This window comes from Lagenorhynchus albirostris, chromosome 2 (genome assembly GCF_949774975.1).
Source record: "Lagenorhynchus albirostris chromosome 2, mLagAlb1.1, whole genome shotgun sequence".
Lineage (NCBI taxonomy): Eukaryota > Metazoa > Chordata > Mammalia > Artiodactyla > Delphinidae > Lagenorhynchus > Lagenorhynchus albirostris.
In genome coordinates, this window is record NC_083096.1 from 80,543,278 (window position 1) to 80,559,618 (window position 16,341).

Consider the following 16,341-nt stretch of genomic DNA (forward strand, 5'->3'; position numbering starts at 1 on the left):
GATGGTTAGATATTTAAGCTCTAAAATAAATATACAAAAATAGCCCAGAGTAAATATTAATAAGAGAAACAAGTGTTCTGATTGTGGCTGTACACAGACATGTACATAATATTAATGAGAAAAATACAATATAATAGCTGCATCTGAGCAACATTTATATAAAGGTATATAAATATTAGCAAGGATTAGAAATAAATTAGAACTATGTATAAAAATCCATATTCACTGCCCTCTCCCACAAAGTTCACAGTAGAAGTGCTAAAACTTCTCACTCCCTTATGTATAACGACAGAACTAATGACTGCTACTTTTGTTTGCTTTTGTATATATATTTTTTAATAAAGCAAATATCCTGGTTTTCAGAAAATGATGGAAGGGGTGGTGTTTCCAGTTTAGAATCCAAGTGGGAGAGGGATACCAAGTCGTGACAGATTTTGCTCTTACCTGCATGGTAGCTTCATTGGAGGAGAGGATACCGCGCAATCTCTCTAAGTCATGATCTCGCTCTCTCACGGCAAGACAAAGTTGACGCAGTTCTTTTTCTTTTTCTTCTAGACTGGAGAACTTCTCGTCTATAGCCCGCTGCAAGCAAAGTCAGCATCCCAAAGCTCCACAAGAGTCACTATTCTGATCACTCTTATTCAATAAGATTCCAAATATAAAGGAATGGAAAACCAACTCCCAAAAGCAGCAAATTAAGTAAATACATTTCCGAAGTCCCCCTGTGGATGAAATAATCCACAGCATCATAAGCAAAATTATGGTACATACCTCTAGAGCAACATCTCTATCTTGTATTCTTTGCCGAAGCTTCTCAAGCAACATTTCATTTGCTTCAAGGGTTTTGTCCGAGTTATTTCGATACTGCAGGAGCTCCCGAAATTCCTAATGAGACCAAAAAAAATTTTCCTTTATTCATTTATTCAGTATTAACTGAATTTCCACACCTTGTCAAGGAATTTGTTAGTGATTTGGGATAAAAAACAAAATGTGATCACTCTCAAGGGGAACACAGTTTAGCAGAGATGACAGACATACAGAATGTCAACTATTCTGCATCACATATACGCAGGTGTATACATACACGCATGTTGCAAGCTACTAGGGGAACATGGGCTGCATTGCCTAACTCTGCCTGAAGGTGTCACTAAAGTTCTCACAAAAGAGGTTACATTTGCTCTGAGTCTTAAAGGACTAGGAGTTTCCCAAGAGGCTGTGGGGTATCTCTATCAGAGAAAAAAACTGGTACAACATATGTATACCATGAAAAAATCATATGCTCAGCGAAATATAAGGGATCCGGTGTGACTAAAGCTTAGAGTAGGTGGTAGAACTGATCAGTCTCTTCTTTGGTGCTCCATTTTTTCCTATAACTTTCATTTTATCATCTATATAACTCTGGAAATTTCTATATAGAGGTCTTCAGTGGGAGTAGTGGACATATCTTCTCTTCATTTTCCTCATACCTAGCCTAGTATCTAACTCACAGAGGTGCTTAATAACTATTTGCTGAATATTTATTGCTTAACTGTTTCAGGTCTGTATTTCTTGTTTCCTACACTTGCTGGTTAGCATCTTGGTTGACGGATTGTACTTTCTATTTCTTCTGAATCCTCCTGATTCCCACCTCTTAATGTTCTACATGTAGCAGGTACTCAACACAGGTGGACTAATGTTTTGAGATGATATGAACATAAATTCCCGAGCTCTAGGAACCCAGTTTTACTTGAAATCATTCTGTGGACTCACCTGAAGCAGCTGCTCTTTGTGACTCAGACTGTGGTTGAGCTGCTGAATGTGTTGCTCTTGGGTGCGAATCTCATTGTATTTCTCAGCCTCCAGGGTATGAAGCTGTTGGCCCTTACTCTGCAATTCTCCTTGTAGCTGCTGCAAGGCTTTTCGCAATTCCTGAATTAAACAGATTCCCTTTTCAAACAATCTAAAATTTTCACATGGTCATTAGATATGGAGGCCTTAAAACTTTCAAAGCACAGAGAACAAAAAATAAAGTAGCAAAAAGTGCCATTCTTAAAATTACTCTAGAGATACTACTACACATGAGTCAAATATGATGTGGGAAATCATGGGAACCGTGGATGGGCGTAGGATGTAAATTTGATATTACAGTTCAATACTTACTTTTGGCTTAAAAATGATACATCTATATAAGTACTAAGTGGGACTCTGTTCTACCATAAACCTGGATCCTTTACCTTACAGTAAGCTCAAGGATACAACATTCCTACCTATCCTTTTAAATCTTAAAAAAAAAAAAAAAAGATGGTATTTGCTCTAACAAGAAACCATTTAAGAATTATGTGTTTTATTTAAAAAAATATACATGACTAATTGTGCACGCCATTCCTCTGACTTGGTTGTTCTTCCCACTTTTCTGTCTCGCTGACTCTTACCCACCCTTCAAGAATAATCTCAGATATCTCCTCCTTTGTGAAGCTTTCCTGATTCCCTTCCCTGGTCCCTTGTATATATTCCTACAGGACCCCTATATGCCTCTTCTACAGTATTTACCACATTGAAATACTGTTTACGTGACTGTCTTTCATACGATATTACAAGTAACTTAAGAGGAATAGAGCCTGTGATATTCACCCTTTTATTTCCAGAACACAGCCCCAATACCTGGCACATGGTATAAGGGCAACAAATGTTGAGCTGAATTACTTAGATTAAGTAAGTGACTCAAGGGTTCAACACAAGCTATCCTTATAAAAAGTTACTATCAGGGCAAAGTCTGCATTTACACAGTGCCACAAAATGATTAATGATTTACTTGGTTATGTTTCCAAGAAGCCTCTTTCTGCTGTTCTCTCTCCTGTGCTGCAGCCTCTACAAATTGCACACATCGTCTGGCATCAGCCAGCTGCCGTTCTTTTTGTCGTACCACCCTCTGGAGCTTCTGTATTTCAAGCTGGCTGCAGAATAAAGCGCTCTGAAGGTCAAGCAGAGCCACCTGTTGCTGAGCTGGGGAAGTACCCTCTGAGTTCTGAAAAGAGAGTGAGAATCATCATCACAAGGAGGGCAAGCACTGAGCAGCCGACAAGAACAACAAGATCAACACTGTGGCTGCGAGTGGCACATCCTCAAGTGATGCCTCCTGTCCCAGGTGACCCTCACATACATGAAGTTGTCCAAGCTGACTCTGGTGCAGCATTTCTCGAAGCTTTACCATTGTGTCATTTTGACCTTCGATCACCTGGTACAACTCCTCGGTCTGAAAACAAAGACAGGGAGTACCAAAAATGTTAGCAAGCTAAATATAAATTCCGTTATCTCGCCTGTACAGATTTTAGAAGCAGGACTATTCCAAAATTCCAATTTAGATGAGACTACAGTTTCTCTAGGCTAAGATCTGTTAGTCTGACAATATCCAATTCAACAAATTATAGAATACTTGTCTACTTTGATGGGAAAAATTGTTTCCTCATGGGTCCTTGACTGTCAAACATTTTACCTCATTTTCCCTGCTTTTCAGAGTTTCCTTGAGGTTTTGAATTGTACCATCTTGCTTCTGAGACGACTCCTGGGCGGACTTTAGTTCACAGCTCATTTCATTCAGTTTTTCTTGAAGAATCTGAATTCAGCAAAGAAAAACAGTTTGGTAGGTCAATGATTTCCTTTAACCTCAAATGCAACCATGAAGTTCTTCCTCAAATCTAGGTTTAAAGGATTTCTTAGGGAATATTACCTTATTAATTTTTCCCCACATAGCATAACCATTAAAGTCCTAAGTCAATCAGCAAGAGAAAGTAGCAGGAACTGTGAAATACTTCTTTTAATACTCAATTGCTTCAATTCTCATGCACTGTGCTTTCTCTATGACGGCAGCCATACTGGGGGTACTTGTCCTCATGAGTCACTGTGGACCTTTTACACGAAGACCAACGAGCTTCTGCTATCTACTACAGGACAGGACACAACAAGGGTACACAAAGCCAGGAGCACAGCATCCCAAATTGTGGGAATTTTCTTCTAAGCAGATGTTAAAACCCATGGGCTCTAAAGGGGTAAGAAGTTAAACCAAAATCAAAAGCATGAACCTCTTGTCTCAGTGCCTTATACAGTTGAAAACTGCACTCATGTTTTATTATCAGACCTAAAAGGCACCAGAAATTCTGATCTGTGCAGAACAGGCTAAAATCTTGATGAGAGATACAGGAAAGAACTACACTTTTAAGAATATATTCCACAGAGCACCAGGCATACACAGTACCCATCTCCCAGGTCCTACTCGGAGAGGTTAACGCAGACCCAGCTAGAGCCAGTCACATTCTCAAAAAACCCTGTGATCTCCGATACCTTGTTGGTGGCCTCTGTTTGCTGGATTTTTTCCTGGAGTTCTGTCAAATGGGAATCAGATACAGCCTGCTGAGTTGTACCGGTCTCACCTGAATTCAGCTTTGGTTGTCTGAGTAACTCTTCGGTCGTGGGCTAGGAAGAAGCAGTGAGACGATTAAGTTAAGTGTAGCCAACGATAAAGTTTATCTTCAAATGTCTTTGGCATCTTTTGCCAGAGACTTAGAAAACCAGCGTTGCTGAATGGCTTATCAGTAATTCCTGAAGCCAGTCCTGTTCCGCATTCTGAGTACTGATTCACTTCCTCTCTAGCTCCCCTCCCCACCTTTCTCTTTCTCTATTCAGTTAAAGTAAGTAATCCAGAGATTAAAGAGAGGATTTTTTTAAATGCTTATGATGACCAAATATTTGCTTTATCCTATTTTCAATCAGGGAATTCAAAAGGTCAAACTCACACCATCCCTAAGGGAGAAAAAGTTATAGTTCAACTATCTTTCTTACAACATGCCTATTCACATTATTGGAAAAATGGGTAGATTTCAAATATGGACCATATATTAGATAATAGTATTTAATCAATACTAAATTTCCTAACTTTGGTAATTGTACTGTAGTTATGTAAGAGATGTCCTTGTCTTTAGGAAATACATGCTTATTGAGCGTAAAGATGCATAATATCTGCAACTAATTCTCAAATAACTCAGGAATAAAAAAAATGTGTCTATAAACAGTGAGAGTGATAAAGCAAATGTAGCAACATATAGCAACTGGTGAATCTGTGAGTTCTTTGTACTTCTCTTATGACTTCTCTAACTTTGAAATTATTTCAAAATAAAAAGTAACAAAAATTAAAATAAATTTTAAAATCCATAGGGTCTGGGAAGGAGGTATGTTTTATAGGAATATCGATTCACCCAAAAGATTCAGGTGAAAAAAAAATCTATTTATATTTGGGATGATCAGACTAAGATTAAACTTACTGAACTGTACCTAATATTCATTATGAGCTAAGATACAAAAATAAAACTTTAGCAATTCACTGTGGCATTAAATTCCATCTCTTCTCTCCCTGCCTATCACCCCTCCCTTTCTCCTGCACTCCCATTAGGGAAAATACAAATCCATTAGGAAGAGAAAAAAGGCAGCTATATTCATTTTTTCTTTACCTCACATGTTTAAGTTCTGATTACCACCTTCTAGGCAGTGGGGTTTCAGCTTACCTTAAACCCCTTCCTGACCGCAACTGACTGGAAGTATAAAGATTTCAGAAGAAAAATCTTTTCTATTCTTCCAGGGCTGTTCATCATTTTTTAAAACATCTATGAAGTACCCCCTAATATGCAAAGCACTGTGGGATTTGGAGTGGGGAGCTAAATGATAAAAGAACAAGGAAATACACTAAATATAAGCTAGTGACAAGCCCTATGCTATAAAATAGGAAAGCATGACAAAGTTGTTAAGTTACTTTAAAGTGGTTGATGAGTGGAAGGTCTCTATCAGGCAACATTTAAATTAAGATCTACATGATAAAGAACCAGCTCTGCAAAATAAGAATAATCTTATTCAGAAGAATAATCCAGGCAGAGGATCAACTAACGGAAAAGACCTCGGGTAGATATGCCCCTGGGAAAGAGAAAAGCCTACATGGTTAGAGGAGCACTTTCCAAGAGAAATATAATATGAGCCACACATGTAATTTAAAATTTTCTAGTATCTTCATTGACTAAAGTAAAAATAAATAAGTAAACTTAATTTTAATAAAACATTTTCTTTGACCCAATATATTATACCTAAAATATTATCATAAGCATGTATTCAATACAGAAATTATCAAGATACTTTACATTCTTTCCATAATAAGTCTTTAAAATTAAGGTTATACTTCACACTCACAGCATATCTCATTTCGGACTAGCCACATTTCAAGTGCTCAGTAGTCACACAGGGCTAGTGGCAGCCTTTCTGGAAAGCACAGGGCTAGAGTATACTGGGCAAAGTGGATGGTAATACACGATGAGGTGGAAAGGCAGGGAGGGGCCAGATCTGGTGTACAGAACCTACATCGGAGGTAATGAAGCTGGATTTCATTCTCATTGAAATGAGAATGGACTGCAGGGTTTTTAACGGAAAAGTAATCAATCATATTTAAATTTTAAATAGCTGCTCTGTGATGAATAGATTGTTGGGAGCACCAATAGGAGTGGGAAGACCAGCTAGGAGGCTGCTGCAGGGAAGAGATAATAGTGGCTTGGATTATAGTGGTAGTAATGGAGGGAGAGAGAAATGGATAGATTTGGATATGTTTTGAAGGTAGAGTCAACAGGACTGGATGGTGAGACAGGGAGAAAGAGAAAAGTAGAAAGGATAATGACTCCTAGAAAAAATTGAGATATTTGTTGTTGTGGGTATAACAGGGAGCCTTGCCCTGAAGCGATGTGAATTATGTCACACCATGGGAGAGGTAACTATTTTAATAGATATTTACAACAATTCTGACTGATAAATAATTTTATCATTTATTTAACGATAAAACATTCTCTACCAAACTTGCCTTCTTACTTCCTCGGTGTAAAACAAATTTCCAACAACATCTATTACAAGATATTTTTCAAATTTAAACTATATCAAGCAGAATTAAATAGCTACAAGTTTTAAATGGTCATATTTAATCACTTTAAACCAAAGAATCTTAGAGCTGTGAAGGACACTTTATAAATTAGCCATCTGGTCCAATCCTATCTTACATTTGAGGAAATGGAGACTTAGATGAGTAATTTGTCCAAAGTTACACTGGAAATCAGGAAAAGGATCCAATTAAACCAAATGCAGTTAAGCTGGTAACTTCCTTTTCATCTTTATAAACCCATTGCCTACCATAATGCCCGGAATATTGTACGGACCAAAAGTTTTTGTTTAATAAAGTAAACAGAACAATAAAAACAAAAGCAAATTAACAAAAATAGGCCTGTCTCCTAATTCCCAGACCATTGCTCTAATCTCTCAGTGGTTCTCTTAGAAAAAGACCAGATATATAGATAAAAAGGTAGATGTTTAATTTACGCATTTCAACATCAACTTTAAATCCAAAGGATGCCACAGAAAAGTACATAATGAGTCTGGATCTCATCTGAACACATCTTGGCACGAATCATCACAGGAAACCCCTAATTTGGTAAATGTAATGTATTGACCTAAAGGCTAGAAGATGTTTGTTTCTCCTTTATTCATAATATTTTATTATTTTAAATCTCAGGAAAAAAAATGTCCTTTCAGATAAGTCTGCCAAAAGAGTACCTAGCAAAGTCCCACTGAGTAAACAGCTCATAATGAATCTTGTGAAATATCAAGTACATAAACCAACCACTCCTATGAAGATTTTGTAGAGCCTGAAATCAGTAATACTTGATTTGGTTGAATTAGTGTTAATCTCCATGCTATCAGTTACTAAAATCATGTTGTAATCATAATATAATTTTAAATTCAGTTGCTTTTGACTCAGGACAAATGCTTTTCAGCATCAGAAAAGAGAATTGCTTCCAGGCCTAAGGTTGCATAAAATAAGACCTTTAGGCTAAAAGGCAGTTATTTAGATCTTCTGGATTAACAGCAGTTTTCTTGACACTTTCATAGTCATAATAGAAAGTCACAGGGCTCAAACTACTATAATTTTCTATCCTATTGTTAGCAATAGGGGATACACAAGAACTATCAACTAGCATAAAATTAAAGGCCTAATCTTTCACCAGCATCTAATGCTTACCCCTTCCAAAGGGCCTGATCCGGGTTACATAGCTAAGCTATAGAGAGGGATAAATTTATCATAGCCATACAAGAGCAGACTCTGGCATTGCAAGGCTTGAAGCAAAGGTCTCTTACTCTCTGAATTTAGATAGAAAAGAAAACTGCACGTGAACCAGAGCTGAATTAATGTTTACCAAGGGACCACACCCCTTCTATGACAGCTTTTGTATTGTAGTTCAGGGCCAGACAATAAAGAAGGAAATTATCAGCTAGAATAAAGCTTCAAACCTTTCTTTAGATATTTGAAAACCTTGGGTCTTCAGACATAAATTCTGTAGGAGGCAAATAAATCAGTTTGCATAATGTCAGAAAATTAGTAAGCAGGAGAACTACACTGTTGCAGTTTTTCTTTAATATAAGAAAGAAAGAAGGAAAGAGAGAAAGAAAAAGAAGAAAAGCAACCAGGAGGCATTCTGATGGTGATATTTAACAGTAACCAGATTAAACAAAGGAATCAAAATGACCTTACAGAACAATCTCGCTCTTAGGAGAAGAGCTTTTCTTCATATTTGTAGCAGAATTTAGCTAAAGGAAATTTTTTTTTCTTTCAAGTTTTTTCTTTCTACAAACTAAAAAGAGAATTATCAAAAACAATTTACACTTATTTCTATTCTATCCACATTTGTTCAGAAACAGACAAAAATCAGTCTGCCTTTGTCCCACTTAGATCTGCTTTTGCCATAAAGCACAACAGGCCTTAAGGTGCTTAAAAGTCAAGACTTAAACAGTAGATCCAGAATCCAAAAGATACATTTTATCTACAAACACTTTGAGCCTAATTAATCTATTTCCTTCCACATTCTTAATTATTGGAGAAAACAGCACAACAATCAAATGCCATGATTCTGCAAGCTGAATGTTTTCTTCCTCCTCTCAATGTTTTATTATTCTACAAACAGTAAAGGCGGTAAGCCAGGTTACAGCAGAAAGGTCAAACACTGCTGTGTTAAAGGTCTGTATTTTTCTGATTCTAAATTTAGTGAAGAAAAGGGACTTGACCTAAAGGTACAGTTACCATATTTTAAATATGCTCATTAGGATGACAGATTTCTTCACAGAATTCCTAAAGAATCCTCCTGCAATCCTTAGGGTATAGAAAGAAGGTCCTGCACTTAAAACAAGTATTTATTTAATTCAATGTACATAAGACAATGTGGTTTAATGTACAGAATAAAAAGGTCTTGGCTAAGAATGGTTAGGAATCTTTGGCTCTGCCTGGGCTAAGTTATTTAAACCATGAGCTTTCCATATCTCTAAATTGAGAGACTGCGTGAGATGATCTTTAAGCTCCTTCCCAGCTCCAAAATTTTTTGAGCCCAGGCACCAAGAGAGTATTTTTAATTTAATATGGAGAACAAACTCCTCTTGTTTTACCTGTAATTTTCTAAGTCTTCACCTTTCTACAATATTGGCCATATTTGAAAGGGGGGAAGAAATGTTATTTCCCATCCAGCCTGTCCAAACTATTTTTAGATCCTAATATGAAAACACTATGTTTAATTTGTGACATCTATGTCTGCTCACAGAAATACTGTATTGTAAAGCCCAAATTTAGCTGCGAAGCGCAATGAAAGAAAAGGAAGCAAAAGAAAAGTACACAAGCGTTAGGCATACTAAACATTTTATACAAACGAAAACACGTTTTAAACTTTTGGATAGTCATATTTTTATGTAACACTTTAATATATGCTACTTCTGACAATTTTGTGCAAATTCAAAAATATTTCTCCCATTTCCTCTTTCTAATTGAGATGCAACTATTATACATAATAGAACTATTTTTTAAAAATTTCAAGTGACAATCAACAATTTCATTTAGAAACTGTAAGTTTCCCAGATGATGCTGACTGGTAGCAAGCTTTCCAAAAATGCCTTCTAGATTGTCCACCTTTGTAATGGTATCACTAGAGAATCTGTACCAAGTAGAACATGCCAGATGTTTCACAAAATTAATTGAACCTAGCATTTACTGTCGCTGTAGAAACAAAATAGCATCTGTCAGGTCCCTGTACTAGTAGCTGAATTTAAAAGGTTGGTATGAAATCAACTGGGCAGACATGAACAGCTCAGATTAAGATCAACTGTCATCTTCCAGTCATTAAGAAATTCATGAGTACAATGGATAAAACTCTCCTATCATCCGATAATGGATGAATCCCTACTTAATATCAAACTTCTTCAAACAGAGCTCAGTATACAAACTGGCTGTAAAGAGTTTTTGCCTTAACATTTTAAATGACGATACTTGACTGCCCAAGTCTGTTTTATGAGCGAGTCATCGTTAGTCCTCAAATGACCTCTTAATTTATTTTAAATATTGCCCAGATGTTACAATACTTTGGTGGATTAATAGGTTTTTCCCCAAACCTTTACCCTAAGCTCTAATCAGTTTGAGGCACACGTGCGATGAAAGGCTTAATGCTCTAGGGAGGGCTAAGTAGCAGAACTAACTCCCTTACAGAATAGGAAAAACATTCATAAATCTAAAAATGAAAATAAAAAAAGAAGGGGGTAGGGGATAGAACAAGGAAGTAAGAGGAAAGAGTTCTAGTGCCAGAAATAAGATTAAATGCTTTTTATAGGGTAAAGGTGAATTAGAAATCTTTCTCTTTTTGTCTTAAAAGGTGTGCAATTTTGATAATTAATGGGACAGCCAACAGATAATCTTATAAAGAGGATTGTGAAAAACAAATTATTTGAATGAATCACATTTACTAAAGGGGACACAAATGGGCTCAATGATTAATTTCCTCAAGTCTAGAATATTATTAACCTTCACCTAGACAGAAATCATGTGAAGCCTGAGGCCAGCTAACTTCAATCAGAAAGGCACTATGCAGCCATTTTGTATACCTGGACCCGAAGTGGCAAATAATCTTCACAGAGATCATCCCACAGCTCCTGGAGGTCTGAAATCTCCAAGGGATAACTCACGGATGTCTTGTAAAGGGGTTTCAAAGACCTGTTAAGGAAACCAGAACTAACTCCATCTGTCATGATATGGCCAGGCCTGGTTCCAGGTGGGCTGGATTTCACTGGAATAGGAAGCTTGCTCCCTCGGGGGCTCTGGATGGGCTTATAATCAAGACCTTTAATCATGCTAAGAGCTAGCTCCAGCTTGTGGTTACACATATGCTGTGGGGCCTGTTCATCTGAACAACAGTCACATTTTACAAGTTCCTTTGCACTTCTCTCAGGTTCCTCTTCCTTTTGCTGTGGAGGACTAGCCTGGACACTTGCATCCAAAGATTCCACAGAGGATCCCGGTGTCCCTTCTTCCATGCTTTCTCCATCTGGGGGTACCTTCACACTTGGTAAATCCGGTGGCCCAACCTCAGACAATGCTGGTTCTTCAGTGCAAATGCTGGTGGACCACCTGGTAGAAGGGCCATACGAGATACTTTTTGCCACTTTTCGAGGCACCTTACAAATGGCTTCATAGTCTGAATCAGCAACCCGCAAAGCTGCACAACCACGGCATCTCCTGGGTCGGTTTCCGGGGCCTTCCGAAGCATGACAGCTGTGTAGCTCCTGAGTCTGATCCTCATTTTCTACCCAGCACTCAAACCCTGAATAGGCAAAGTCCTCTTGGAGCAGTGCAGAGTATCTTACATCGGGTAAGCCGGAAATGTCAACCGTTCCATTCCCTGCCTTGGTCTCCGCGCCAGTGTCATCGTTATTCTTCCGATACATGCTAGCAATGCAGAACTTGAGGCGGTCCTTCTCCAGCAGCAGCTTCTGCAAGCGCTCGATAGAAAGGGCTTCGATCCGGGCAATGACGGTGTCGAATCTATAGATCCGATCAAGCATGAAAGCACACTTGCTGCAAGCAAACTCAGCTTTGCCATCCCGGGAGACATCCTTGCCCAGGACGTGCGACAGCAGAACCTGGAGGTTGAGCTTGGATGCCGTGTGGAAGATCCAGCGCCGCTGGTTTCCGCACAGCTCCCGGGCACAGATCCTGCAAATCTCCTTCATCTTCCCTCCTGCGGTTGCCGAGCTTCCCTGATGCGGCTGCTGCTCGCTGATCACTCACTAGCGCTTGGTTGCGTTCCGTCTCCCGCCCCGGTGGCCTCCGATCGGCATGGCACAGCCCGATGGGGTCCCCACTCTGCAGAGGCGCTTCGCTGCCACCCGCGCGCGGGCTCTGGGTACCAGAGTGGTCAGCCCCGCCCCTCGGGGAGGGGGCGGGCGAGGAAACACTTCGGGGGCGGGATGCTGAGTGACATCAGCGCAGGCCGCGCTGAGAACCTGCCATGTCTCCTCCAGCTGTCTCTCCCACCAGCCGTGGTGTCCTCAATGTCCTCCCTTTCAGCTGGCTGGGTTCGCGGTCCACAAGCGGCCGCCCGCGGCTGACGCAAAAACTCAGAGATTGAGGATCAGATTTCAAGATGGCGCCAGAGGCTCGGCGCCTGCGGCCTCCGGCAAACTCCTCTGGGAGCCGTAGTCCAGGAGGCCGGCTCCTCGTTCTGCGCATGCGGGGTGGCGAGCGCGTCCCCTCGCCCCCAAACGACTTAGTGCTGCTCGCGGTAGAGCACAGACCTGGCTAGCAGTGAGTACCGGAGTGGAGAGCAGGACGGATGCCGACCTCTGCTAGGCCACTTTTATCTGCTAAAATTTCACCCCCAAAGCGCACTAGTTCCCTCACGGATCCTCCCTTCCGCCCCTGCGGGATGTCCCAAGGCTCTGCTTGGGGAGGAGAAAGCCGAATCCCCTCCCCCTCTCTCCACGGGTAGTGCCACGTACTCTGGATGGAGCAGCCTGGCAGCGCCACTAGGTACCGCTGCGCGCCGCCTCCCTCCCTCCTGCAGCACCCCCCTTCCTCTCCCTACCCAGTCCGGTGCCTGGATTAAAAGGCCCCGGGTCTTCACAAGCGGCCGGGGAGAATGGGTTGATAAACCGGAGGTGGCAGGTAGGGCGGATTTTAGGAGGCTCAGTTCAACCTGCCCCTCGACTGTTGGGAGCACCTAGAAAAGAGGACAAGTGTTTCTCTCCTCGTGATGTTGCGGTTGAGTTTAGCAGTCCTGGATGATTTGCCCTTTTTTAGAAAAGAAATCGAGAGAGGGCACAAAGCAGTCACCTGAGAAGGAGTCCAACAAAAGCCACATGAATGCAGCTGGTTAACCAAGATTTTGATGATAACAGAGAAAATGAGCTTTTTCAAGAATATAGACACCTGAGAGTAGATTGCCATCACCGAATCCTCTTTCAGGTTCAGGTAGACTGTAGGCCTTATTTTGGGGGTGGGGAGGGGAGACAAACACGAGAACAAAAGGCCTTATTTATCTGAGCAAGAGTCCAGAGTATCAGAGAGTGCTGCTGTCTGCAGAAGTGGAGCTGGGAATTTCACTGACTTCAGTGAGTATCTTGTCTTATTCAGCATCATCTAGTAGTAAGTCACCCAGCCTTGGGTACAGAACTTAGATTGCACACACAGAGTGGAGGGAAGCTGGAGCTCTGTCTAGGTGGAATCGAGGTGTCAACGTCCGTTTATAATAAACAATTCTCTCCCTGGCTTGAGAGGTATGCAAACTCCAGATGGGAGGAAAAACAGTCCCACACAATCATCTGGAGTTTTCCCAGAGCAGGACGTTTCCCAATTACAATAATGCCAGATTTCACTAACTTGACTTTGTGAGATAATAAGGCCAGCAACAGTCAAAGTATTTCTGACCCTCATCTCCAGGGCACAGCCCATACTCCTGAACCTGGAGACATTCAGATGCCTTCGATGAAAGCCCATAATTAACCCCCAACTTCTTATTGAGCATTAAATGAGATGATTTGGGGGAAGTGCTTTAACAGATTTTGGCTCATATCGTGTCAATAATAATAGCTAATATTATTATTTTAATATAATGCAATATTTGAAAGTAATTTTAAAGCTTTACGGGGGGCTCTGCACACATAAAATTGTATCACTCTCTTATTTAATCATCAAAACAAAATCTTAGTAGCTCCATCGTGAGAGATTAGAACAGCCCTTAGAGCTTTGGCTTTAGTAGGCTACAGAACTTTGCATCTGTGATTTCACCTAAAGAGGCATGTTCTTGTCCCAAAACCAAGAATGTAAAATAGAGTTCCAAGGGCTTCCCTGGTGGCACAGTGGTTGAGAGTCCGCCTGCCGATGCAAGGGACGCGGGTTCGTGCCCCGGTCCGGGAAGATCCCACATGCCGCGGAGCGGCTGGGCCCGTGAGCCATGGCCGCTGAGCCTGCGCGTCAGGAGCCTGTGCTCCGCAACGGGAGAGGCCACAGCAGCGAGAGGCCCGCGTACCGCAAAAAAAAAAAAAAAAAAAGAACTCTGATACCCACAATATGAATGAATCTCAAAAGCATGTTACGTGAAACAAGCCATTTAACTATATCCTGTGTGATTTCATTTATTTTGTCTAACAACTTAAAGTCTAACCATTTCTATAATGATAGAAATTCAGAAAATGTTTATGGGGGGTGAGGATTAATTGCAAGGGAGCACAAAGGAATTTTCTGGGGTGATGAAAATGTTCTATATCTTGTTTTGGGTGATGACTATATGGATGTGTACAGTTTTAAAGCTCATTGAACTGACTGCTTATCTGTAGATTTTATATGTTAGTATAGTTCAATTAAAAAAGATAAGGAGTAAATTAGTATAAAAATATGTATTACCCATAAAGTTTTAATCTGAGGGATTTCTTTCGTGGAAAGTAACCCCTATAACTTTATCATAGGAACAGCTTTGAAAATTGGGAAAATATAGCCCAGAAGAAATTCTATAAAAGGCCCAATTGCGACTTCAAAACATCATAGTTCCTATCCATATGAGTGTTGGAAAATATTATTTTATATACATTTACACACCATACATTTACGATTGAAGGAAAGCATGTTGTTAAGGCGGGACCTAGGGCTTTTGTGATGATTTAGAATAGGATGATTACTTCTAAAACTTATCAAAAGTTACATAATAAAGGAAAATCTTACTGAGAACAGGTTTCATATTATGATAAGCGATAATGAGTTAAACAAATGATTAATTTTATATATCAGCAGTTTGCCCTCAAAATGGATTGATAAACGCATTCACAAGCACATATTTGCTGTCTATCCTAAGTCAAATCACTTATATCTGGCCCTTAATTTCCTAAGCTACAAAATAAACATATTGAATTTAAACAGTGGTTTTCAACCTTTGGCATGCATCAGAATCACCTGGAGGGCTTGTTAAATGGTAGATTTAACAAGTTTCTAATTCAGTTGGTCTGAGAAGGGGCCCAAGAATTTGCATTCCTAAGAAATTCCCAGAGCATGCAGATGCTGCTGAGAACCACACTTTGAAAACTACTGAATTAGAACTCTCTTAAAGTGTATTCAGACAAATGTCAGCCAAACGATCAGAAGGTCAGCAGATAAATGGAAAAATCCATTAATGAAGAACTCCGTACAAAATTGTTGAATTTAGAGAACTATATGCCCATTTGGAACAAGATTCCTAAGTATTATTATGGTAGGGATCTTTTGCACTATCTGTATTTTGATCTCTAGATTTGAGGGCCCAGGAAGATTCTCTTCGAACCGTACTTTTGTACTCCCTGTGTCGTAGTGTTTCTAAGACCTAATTCTGGGCTGGGAGGGAGTTTCCAAGAGGTGAAAAATCCCTATGTCCCAAACCAGTTGTATTAGCTTTCATTATCCTAGTTATGATGTTGGAAATAGCTGTTCTAATTACTAAAAACTATGCCACAGGGGGTGGGGGGAGTGATTCTGGCAGAGAAGCAAAAGCAGATGAGGAAATGCAAGAATATCAAAGTAAAGCCAGTTAGGCTTTATGGTAACACCACAAGCATGTTCATGATTTCCCTCTGTTGGTTGGAAATCTTTAAGAAGCCAGAAACAATCATGCTTTGCATTAATTAATAGCACAGCATTTCAAAACACTTGTTTTAAAACTGGGAGATTTCCAGTTCAACTACAGATTGCTATAATATGGTTATCAGCAAAATTGATTTTAAAATAGTAAACACTGCAGTCTTTCAAGTTATTAAATATCCACAGCTGTTTAAGTGAACTTCAAAATATTTGTTAATCAACTGATGAGCAAGAATTTATGCAAACTCAGTTTTTGTTTTGTTTTTTTTCTCTGTCTTCAGAGAGCTTTCAGTTTAGTTGAAGGGGAGAGAATGTGCATGCTACAATCAGAATAACTGATTGGTAAACTAAATGGTACCGACAACTTCAAAAAAGTT

At 39.8% G+C, this 16,341-nt stretch overlaps 1 protein-coding gene across 45 annotated transcripts in view; it reads right to left on the reverse strand.

The window, feature by feature from the left end:
• The window catches only part of PDE4DIP (phosphodiesterase 4D interacting protein), a 223,359-nt gene that overhangs the window by 79,153 nt on the left and 127,865 nt on the right, over window positions 1-16,341 (reverse strand). For 23 of the 45 annotated variants that reach the window (XR_009538790.1, XR_009538791.1, XM_060139188.1 and 20 more), the window contains exons 1-8: window positions 10,969-12,108; window positions 4,318-4,449; window positions 3,473-3,592; window positions 3,140-3,232; window positions 2,792-3,004; window positions 1,750-1,908; window positions 772-885; window positions 445-582 (exon numbers count right to left, since the gene is read on the reverse strand). Coding sequence is in view for 43 of the 45 variants with exons in the window: in XM_060139188.1 (XP_059995171.1) it covers window positions 445-582; window positions 772-885; window positions 1,750-1,908; window positions 2,792-3,004; window positions 3,140-3,232; window positions 3,473-3,592; window positions 4,318-4,449; window positions 10,969-12,093 (2,094 nt within the window). In the remaining 2 variants the exon portion in view is untranslated. Of the gene's footprint in view, window positions 1-444; window positions 583-771; window positions 886-1,749; window positions 1,909-2,791; window positions 3,005-3,139; window positions 3,233-3,472; window positions 3,593-4,317; window positions 4,450-10,968; window positions 12,406-16,341 lie in introns of those variants that run through there. The other 22 variants (XM_060139176.1, XM_060139195.1, XM_060139204.1 and 19 more) reach the window with 3 other exon arrangements.